General features: G+C 53.0%; 2 protein-coding genes across 8 annotated transcripts in view; one reads left to right on the top strand and one right to left on the bottom strand.

Moving 5' to 3' along the window:
- Positions 1–649: 649 nt before the first annotated feature.
- UBXN10 (UBX domain protein 10) lies at positions 650–9,634 on the bottom strand. Of its 2 annotated transcripts, XM_082684493.1 has the most exons (3): positions 9,197–9,453; positions 4,883–5,157; positions 650–4,774 (listed from the first exon to the last, which is right to left on the bottom strand). In XM_082684493.1, exons 2-3 carry the CDS (start codon positions 5,140–5,142, stop codon positions 4,327–4,329), a joined length of 708 nt encoding a protein of 235 aa, XP_082540619.1. In that variant the 5' UTR covers positions 5,143–5,157; positions 9,197–9,453; the 3' UTR covers positions 650–4,326. The 2 variants fall into 2 exon arrangements, with proteins under 2 accessions (XP_082540619.1, XP_082540618.1); XM_082684492.1 differs by having other exon boundaries at positions 650–5,157; positions 9,197–9,634.
- PLA2G2C (phospholipase A2 group IIC) overlaps positions 6,034–9,797 on the top strand; it is a 24,122-nt gene continuing 20,358 nt past the window's right edge. For 2 of the 6 annotated variants that reach the window (XM_082684501.1, XM_082684500.1), the window contains exon 1: positions 8,611–8,897. The gene's annotated coding sequence lies outside the window, so the exon portion shown is untranslated. Of the gene's footprint in view, positions 6,466–8,498; positions 8,898–8,964; positions 9,091–9,797 lie in introns of those variants that run through there. The other 4 variants (XM_082684506.1, XM_082684503.1, XM_082684505.1 and 1 more) reach the window with 4 other exon arrangements.

Here is a 9,797-nt window from a genome sequence, read left to right as displayed (position 1 = left end):
GCAATCAGTGGCTTTCGGATTCTCTGTACACCTCCAAAAACACTCATGTACTTCTTTCCTATGAATATGTTTGCTGGTCAGTGCTTTTTCCCGGCCCAAGCACATATTCGCGGCTGATGTGTCTGCTCGTTTTTGCAGGAACAGCCCCCCGTGGCGATATGGTCAAGTGATGTCCACTTGGGTGAATCCCCAAAACTATCTTGCCTTTTCTTCCCCCCTTAACCGATAATGTGTCCAGAATCTGACACCTCCCATGTTATCTACGGCTGCTGTTCTGACCCAAGTTAGCTCCGTCTCTCCCCTGGTCACTGGCAACGGCCAGAGCTGGTCTTCCGTCTCCCAACCTGACCCCCACAGTCAACTCTCAACACAGCGCCCAGAGTGATCCCCCCTCCCCCAGCACAGCAGACCTTTTGAGCGAGACTTGCTTAACCCTACCCATGAGCAGTTGTCCTATCCGCGGTTCAGCCTCCTGGAATAGAATTCAAGTGTGTCCAAAAATACCTCCAGAGATTTGATCTTCCGCACAAATCACTAGGGAGCGTTGCCGCTTCCTCCGTGACTTGAAAGTCTAGGAGCACAGAGGGGCATCAGAGAGGGCTACCAGACCCTGCCCTCACCAGCGAAGGAAAACGCCATATCACCAGTGTAGACGCAAAACAAAACACCCAATTTTATTTGTACAACGTGAGCTACTGTCTTGTGTGTTGGTGAGTCACCCCAAGTCCGCTCTGCTTGCATTTCGCCAACTCCTCCACCTTGGCCTCTGACCTTGGTCGGGTTTGGGCTGGTTCTGGCTCAGGGTGAGGGTGAACGGGGTCCAAACCTTGCACTTGACAGTGGTGTGTTGCCTCGTGCACGACGGAAACTGATGTTCCTGCGCTTGCTTCGCAGACTGATTCCAGATGGAGGCTGAAGTTGAATCATCTAGTTTCCTTTGCAGCTCTGTTTAAAGGGTAGGAAAGTAGATCCTCTTACCATATAAAAGTCTCATCTGAGATACACCTCAGACTACAGGAAACCACGCACCCTTTTATCTCAACTTATTAAAAAACTGTGTAGAGAGAAACTTTTTTTTATTTTTTATTTTTTGGCCCCTTGGGGCAGCGTGGTTTTATTTGACACGAGAAATGCACACGAGATGGTGGTAAAATGCTTAGACAAAAGCGAAACTTGGTTCCCGGTACACCTCCTTTCGTAATGCATGCCTGGGACAGTGATCCGTCACTAGACTTTAAGGTTTTTCATGGTAATGGAAACCTCAAGGCTTGTCTACGTTTCTTCGCTTGTGGAGTATTTCTGCGGGATCTCTGGAGTGACTACCGGCCCACGGTCACGTTCACCTACATCTCTTCATCAGGACCGCCCTGCCTTGCCGGCTGTTGGCTGGATCCCCAGGTACTTTGAGGGCAAGGACTGTTGTGTTAAAACCACCTGCCATCTGTTGGTGAAAAGTTTTTGGATTCTAAATGATGAGTCACTTATGTCTCCTGCTGTTCCTTCTGCCGCCAGAACTAATTTACCTCTTGGACTGTGTCAGGGGAGATGCTGGGAAAACTGGTCTTGAAGCTTTGTCCTACGCAAAGTTCACGTCCCTAATGATCGCTCTTCCTGGTGCCATCGCTGGAAAGGTGGGGAGGACTCGCCTTTGCAAGCCAGCGGGGAGACAGCAACAGTCTGTTTCCTCCTCACTCCAGGATCCTTCACGGGTAAATCTACAGCCCCTCACTTGGGTCGGGCTCTCAGCTCCCGAGATGGTTTTACGCTTCCTTGTCAATGGTCCCTTGGTGGGACGCCAATGCCGGTCACCCGTGTATGACACAGGGTAGGCCCTACAGTGACCACTGGTTCAATGAATGAGTGAGGTCTGTGACTACAAAGTGGTCACCCAAAGCCACCCATTAGACCGGGGTGCCCACGTGGCAGCGCCATCTGCAAAGTCACCTCTCTGATAGAGAGGCGGCTCTTGCCAACTTCCTAAGGAGAATACTCGGAATGATTTTTCAGAGAAATTCAGGAGACTCTTGCTATAGAGAGCTTGGTGCGATCCTGTAACCTGAAAGCAAGAGCTATGGGAAGGGTGGGGACCCGGGGTGCCTGGGGACGGGGACTTGGACTTAACAGCAGAGCTCAGTGTTTTCCCAAGGAGGTGAGGTCGGTGAGCCCCTCTGTCCGCCAGAGCCCAGGGGACGGAGTCCTGCTTGAAAACAGAAGGCGTGTTTCTCCGCCGACTTGGCGTCACACAAATCAATTTTTATTGTGTCATCATCCTTTTGTCCAAAAAAAAAAAAAAGTTTATCAAGGTGGCTCAAATCTAGCTCTATTCTCATGTCCTAAGATACCCTAAAATATTTCTATGTTTCATGCCTTCCACTTTTTTTTGCCACCCCCAAATTCCAAGCTAAATTGCAGCAGCAAAGCCCTAAGTGCAGAAGATTCTAGCTCCCTCCAGCATGCTCTGTTTCGCTGAAGTTTTCTACAGATTTCCTGCCTGGAGAAATTACCGAGTCCCAGGTGGGTGGGATTTTATTCTTACCACAGAGTAGGTGTGATTTCGAGGGAGGCTCTTCCCCCAGCCTCCTAGGATCAGAGGCGGATAGGCACCCAGGTCCTGGGTGGGAGGTAAAAAGCTCCTGATCAGCATCCATGCTGATCCCCCCACCCCCACCCCCACCCCGCCCAAGTCCCCTCCACTATGGTCGCTGGTTGGGACAGGTGGCCAGCTGCATGAGCTGCCCAAGGTCCAGCAAGTCCCAGCTTTGCAACCTTTGCAACCGAGCTAGTATTGGGAAATTGGACCACACATTATGAAAGAACCCACTCTTGAGTGATCTGGGTGGTGTGGGATGGGGAAGGACAAGGCGAGCCTTCTTGAGAGGAAACGACGTTGGCGTTAATCTCCATGGCGGAGTATCAAGTTGCTGGATGTAACATTTCCAGCCGCCTTCCTTATCTAGGTACAAGGCGCACTTGCTGCTGAGGCCGCCACGCTGATAGGCTTCTGGAACTCCTGCCTTCTCTGTGTACCCAGGAACAGGGAGGGCGCCTCGGTACTCAGTGCTCCGTGATGGCAGAGCTCCTGAGGGACCGACTCCCCTACTCTGAATGGTGATTTGGCCACAACGAGGATCCTGATGAGACCTGGAGGTCTTGCTGAACTCCCGACATAAGAGGACTCTGGCGAGTTGTCCACGTCAACACTTCAGAGTTGGAAAGCCAAGACCCCGTGGTCTTCAACATGGCTATGGGCTAAGGCATTCAGACGCACCACATGCCAATCAGACGGACACGTGGGCACAGGGTCTCTCGGCACGGGTGCAGCCGAGTGAGGCCCGACAGAGGAACCCTTGTCCTCCCTGGGGTTCCGAAATCACAAAACAGGGACACCACTGTCCCCGCTCCAGGGAGTCTCTGTGGGAAGGAGGCGAAACACCGAGACTACATCTCCACACCCCAATGGCGCCTTCAGGGCAAACTTGTACAGACTTGTATGTTCGTATGGTTTTAAAAACACAAAGATTCCATGAGCGACAAAAGCGAAGGAAATCAGAGTACACTGGTTTATCTCAGTTTGGGAAGACTGCGGCATGTAGAGAGTAGCTACCGATGTTTGCAAACCTACTTAGTCTCTATTTAAGAGTGGCTACTTGGCTAATCCACAGTTGTGGAAGCTATATGCTTTCTAGCTCCCAGACTATTTCAGAAACATTGATGTGTTGGGGGATTTGTATTAGTGAAAGACCTGTTCTCTCCTGTGAAGCCACATCACACAAACTGTAATCCCCGAGAAACTCTAGCCACCCGAGCCCAGCAAAGAGGCTGCTTCCAAGATAGTGTCAACTGCCTGTTTCTTAAAGATGTTTGCAAGAAATACAAATGCCAGTTCGACATTTCCTGAGCCCTGGTTATTTACCAGACTTGAATCCTCTCTGGGAAGTATTTAATCCTGCATCAAATACAGAAAGGCAAACCATTGGCTTCAAGAGAGGGAGAGTTCATTTGTAAAGGCAAGCAGGTGCTCCAGAAAGGACCCAGACCTCGGGGAAGGGGGAGACCTGGTCACGGTGGTTTCAGGAACAGCCCTGGTAACTTGCCAGTTCACTCCAATGCTGGAGGGAATTTCAACAATTGGAAGAGAGCCTTCTCAATGTGCTTGGCGCATGTGCAAATTTCACTCCTGCAGAGGAGAGGCTGTGAAGGTGGGTCGCAAGGATCACAGCCCCCCCAAGTTCACACGGCACTTGGGACTGAGCTGCCCGGAAAGCCACAGCAGCCAAGCGTGCTCCTTGCTCAGAGACCCAGGACCCCGGCTAGGGGGCTGCGGACTCAGGGCTCCCCCTCCCCTTCTTCCTGCGAGATGCCCAGCACCGACTTGTGGGGGATTCTGCACTCCCGCAGGGATCTGGTGAGGTCAGAGAACCGTCTCCTGGGCACTTCCATGGTTTCAATGCTGCAGGGCTGGTAGCTGGCCTGGTTCTTGTCCTCGGCCACAGCGACAACCATCTGTAAGGCGTCGGTGGGCCGGAAATGGTGAACGAACCTTCGGCCCGACGGCGACCTGACGGCCAGCAGCAGCCTGGGCTCTTGATCTGAGGGCTCCTCCGGGTCCCCCGCCCTGGGGGAGGTCTGTCTCCTGGTCCGGATGATGACTTTCCTCTCTGGGGAAGAAGCTGGAGCTCTGGACTCTTCTTCATTCTTATTCACTGTGCCGCTCAGCTGCAGGGAGCCGGCCTGTTTCACCACTGTTTCCACAGACCCCTCCTCCAGGCTCTTCCTGTTGATGGAAGGGAGGACTGGGTATTTATTGAGGGAGGAGGAAGCGCCAGCCGGCACCTGCTGCCGCAGCTCGGGGATCTCGCTGGGAATTCCCTGGTTTGGAGACCTGGGTGCGCAGGCTCCCGGCCTCTGGCCGCTGGGCGGCTCACAGGGGATGGCTGGAGGCAAGGAGGCCGGCGGGCGGTGAGGACCCGGCTCTGTGCCCTGCAGTCTGTGCGGGCTCGGCCGCGTCCGTCCCTTGGCGGACTTGGGCCTGAGGACGTGCATGTTCGCCGAGTCTGGCTGCCAGACGAAGCCGTCAGCGGCCGTGTGGCCCGCGGTGCTGCGTTCAGGGGGGGCTATGTTCACAGGGGCCTCGGTGGCCATTGCTTCTCAAGACCCCTAAGGAAGGAGGAGAGAAGAGAAGCCGTGAGGAAAATAAACAAAGTCGGCACCAGGGAGTGACTTGGTTTGGGGGGGTTGGATTCTTATTCTTACGGGGTTGGGCAGGGAGCAGGGAGCACCGTTGCTGATCTCAGCCCCTTGGCCAGAACTCACAGGGAGGTACGTAGGTTCTAGGCCAGGAGCCAGCATAACTTTTCTGTAAATGGCCAGATAGCCAATATTTCCAGTTTTGCCGGCCACGGGGTCTGTCACACAACTCCACAACTCTGCCTGTAGGGTGTGGCAGCCACCACAGACAGCAGGTGAATGAACGGGGGTGGCTGAGTGCCCATGAGTCTTCGCTTGTGGACACTGACATTTGAATTTCATGTCATTTTCATGGGGCACAAAAGATTCCTCTTCTTTCCATTTTCCCCCAACCATTAGAAAGTACAAAACCTATTCTTAGCCCACAAGCCCCACAAAACTGGCAGTGGGCCATCGTGTACCAAACCGGGTCTTAGACCATCTCCATAGGGACGCTGGGCACGAGGTGTAGGACCCAGAACACGTGCTCCGTGCTCACAAAGCCCCCTATCGGCAGAGCCTGGACTTGAACCCAGGTCTTGTGACCCCAGGTCCTGTTCTGGAGGACCAGGCTTCACTTTCTGTCTTCCTAGCTACCTGGAGAACCCTCCGAGGGCCTCCGTATGCGCACCTCCCGCCAGGGGTGCTCATGCGTGCTAGCAAAGTCCCATAGAAGCTCTGAGGAGGTAGTGTGGGCACTTCTCTGTGCAGGCCCCAATGGCCAGATTAAGCCTCCTTTTCCCCCCCTCACCATCTTGATGGCCCCTTCATTAACCCGGTGGCCACCACCCCCCCCTTCCAGGCCCTGGTGACATCCTTTCCTGTACACTGCGGGACGTCTAGGGCTCCCCCACCTTGGAATCCTGACCACCACCGCATAGGCTGACCAGGTGTCTCCTTGCCCTCTAAAGACCTTCTGGTAATTTCCCAGTGCCTCACAGTGCCCAAGGAGCAGCACGTCTGAGTGCAAAGGAACCAGGACCTGATGTCCTAAGTCTGGGGTTCTACTGCAGGCTCTGCTGGGAGTTAGTTAGCTGGGCAACCATGGGACTGTCAATCTACCTTCCTGATACATCCCTTTCCTCATTTATAGAATTAGCCATATGACCTTGAAGACATTATTTAAATACCTCTAAAATCAGTCCCTTTTTCCACAACAGGAAGTCGGTAATACGAAATCACATAACTGTGGCCATAAACACTGGGCTCGGGGCATATGTAGTCAAGGCTTAAGAAGAGGTAAGGTTCTTTTGCTTTTGTGTTTGGTTTTCTGTTTGCTTAGTGCTTTCTATTATTTTAGGTCCAAAAACCTTACCTGTTGCTGCAGAGTTTTTCCCCCAGGGGACCCTCGGTGGTTCTGCTCCTAGCCACCTCTGACCAACAGGGCAAACCCTGGAACCGGTGCCTGCCCCGCCCACTGCACAGAAATGCAGGAAGGTTGATTTCAGAAACTGCCCATGAACTTGGCTCAAAAATGCAAAATCATGTTTTCCTAAGAAATGTCTTCTGATGTCCCACTTTAATTGCATCCTTACCTCAAACCAACTTACACCAAGCTACCTTCGTCACACAGTCCTGAGCAATGTAATTCCAACCCTGTAGCCTTGCATTCTAATGTTATTGTTCTGTGCCTCTTATCCATGTTGCCAAATTTTAGAAAGCATCCTTTTCCTCTCCATTAAAACCATACCCAAACAAGACACAGTCTTCCCCTATATTCCCCAGGCACTAGCCAGTTTGAAAGCTATCCTTCCTTTCTTAACTTAAAGGCCTCTATGTTTGCTCCCTTCTGTCCACAGACTGGGTCTTTCCACACTTCCCATCTTCTACTTCTCGCTAGGTTTTCACACCCAATCTGGCTGCTGGGAGTTCAGGAACCTTCTCCTTGGCATGAAAAAAAAAAAAAAAAAAAAAGCCGGCCTGTCTCCTTGTTAATTTAATCTGTTTTCTGATCAACTGTGAAGAATGTGGTTTTCCCCCTGTTGGCTGAGTTCTAAAGCCTTTTACTTGTAATTAAGCAGCTCTGCACTTTAACTCAGGGTGACATGAGAAGGTCATTATTGTCCAACTGTTCTGCCAAAGATAAGCGCAATTTGGGAACCAGCTCCCCTTCTCGGTCCTCCCTCCCCCCTCCAGCAATGGCTATTAATTTGCCACAGCTTCTACAGAATTATCACAGACTTGGCTTCTAACTCCCACACATGCCTCAGGAAGGTTTAACTGTCAGTAAGTTTGGTAACTTAGAAACCTCTTCCTTAACAACTTTGATGAGGAAAGTCATGTGTTCTCGCAGGCTCTCTGCTGAATTATTTTTAACAGTAAAACTTGACTATGTGCATGCACTTTCTATACCTTTTGGTACTATATAATTATCCATGTTCGGGGGGTGTCATATTCAAGACACCCTGGTCATAAGATAACATGACTGCGAGCTATCTCAGAGAAAAAAAACCTCAATTATGACTAATTCCTATAAGCCCACTCATGGTTATTTAGAGACTAACACCTCCTTCAGGTAAAACCGTTCCATCGAACCTGCTTTCATAACCCACTGCCTCCTCCCGAGCGCGGGGACCATCTGTTACACGGAGGGAACACCAACTCTCCCCAGCATCTATCCCATAGAAAGGGGAAGCTGGGGAGGTGGTGGTGGGGAACAGGTGTTTAAGGACCTGGGCCAACCAGGCTTTTGTATCTACACCTTGGGTCCCGAACCCTGTCCACTCCCCTAGGTGCCGGAAGGCTTGAGCAGTGCCCATCATTACCAGCCCCCCCCGCCCCCGCTTAGCTCATTTCCCCACCTCGAGGCCTGGCAGACGTTCAACCACAAAGTGATTTGACAAGATCTTGGTGTAGGCACCCATCAAGCCACCAACCAAATAGGCAAGTGGCCTGTTTGCTTAAACAGAATAGCTACACCCCAGAGGCCTGCTAGGAGTCAGGAAACAAACATCAGTTAACGGTTTCCAGGGAACTGCCAAAAGGGCAGGTACCCATTGCTTAAGATGAATTGTCCAATCGACTGGAAAGGAAGAACATTGGACAGGAAAGGTGGAGGCCATATTCCTGCTTTCCAAAGGAGCCCACCTCTTAGCACAGGGTCAGACCACCCCCTTTCACTGGCAACCCAAATCTAAACCCACAGCAAATGCAGTAAAATACACCCACCCACGTACCATCTGCTGGTATATACCGAGCATGCATAATTTGAATTGGTCTTTTAAAAATGTTTATCAGTTAATACTATCCCCTGCCAACAACCCCACCACCCCCCAGCCCCAGTCCACCCCCACCTCTGTAAGGCTTTCAAGATGAAAGCACTCAGAAGAATCAACAGGAGATGGTAGTTGGCCTGAGCAGGAGAAAACTTTGGTACCATTCCCAGTTCTACCCCCGGCTAAATGATTAGAATGCGCTGTCCCACGCAGAGTGCAGAGTGCCACCTTTACAAGGGGGAGTGGAGAAATTGGACCACAAGCCACCAAGTGATCAAAGGTTTGGAAAAGGCAGTGGGGATGGTTGCAAGAGCAGCGTGGGGGAGGGGAGGAGGAGGAGGAGGAGAGCTTAATTATTTCCAAGTAGGGACATCTCTAAAAGGAAAGGAGCTGAGCTGGAACAGCAGAAGCAGACATTTGGAGGAGGGGCAAGAAAGAACGTCTAGAAAGTGAGAGGTGCCTTGGGTGAAAGCACATGGGTCTGGGGGAGGCTCTGATCTAGTTCCCGTCTCTCCGAGGGCAGGACGTCCTTTAGTCCCCGTGGGTCTGTCTGTGTCCCAGTCCGTACTGCCCAGCCAGGAGCGCGCATGGCCCGGCTCCCAGCCCCTTCGGCTTCCGCGGAGCCCGGGAACTGTCCCATCCGACAACGGTGAGCTGGGCCGGGCTGGCTGGCTTTGCCCCGGAGTCCGCTTCTCCCCGGGACCCCTTCCTGTCCCCCCGGGGGCGGCCTGTCCCAGGGCGGCGGGCGCGCTCACCTGGCCGCTGCTCCATCCGCCCCGAAGTCGCCTGGCTCAGTCCGGCTGGTAAACAGCCCGCGTCTCCGGGGCAACGGGCTGGAGGGGGCCACGTGCTTCCGGTCGGTGGGGCACCCCGCCCGCCCCAGGGGCGAGCGGGTGGGGGGCCTCCTGGGTCCTCACCTGGGCGGGGCTGGGGAGCACCGTATGCTGTGACCTGGGGGCAGGCCCCAACACTCTCAGTGTCCCCAGTTTGGGGAGTGGCTGCTGGACTGATTCCCGGGGCACCCTCCATGCTCAGCGGCTGATTCTAGGGCTTGTATTGAGTTGGGGCCTCTCTCTGCCTTGTCTGTTCTCAGGGCAATGTCTTTAACACCAGCGCCACACTCCCAGGGGCTTCGGGATCAACTACATCTGCCCCGTTTTGCCTTCTCTAACCAGGACCCCTGCACTTCCAGCAACCCCATCCACCTCCCCCATTCGTCTTTCAAGTGGAAACCGCAACCCATTGCCTTCTAGGCTTTCTCACTGCCCCCGCCCCCCCCAAACCTGCTTGTTTCCTGCCCTGACCAGCCCAGAGTCCTTTACCCAGGCCATTCCCTTTGGAGAATCCCCCCGCGCC

Source organism: Mustela nivalis, assembly GCF_964662115.1.
Source record: "Mustela nivalis genome assembly, chromosome: 10".
In the NCBI taxonomy this organism is placed as follows: domain Eukaryota; kingdom Metazoa; phylum Chordata; class Mammalia; order Carnivora; family Mustelidae; genus Mustela; species Mustela nivalis.
This window is presented reverse-complemented; position numbering and strand designations above follow the sequence as displayed.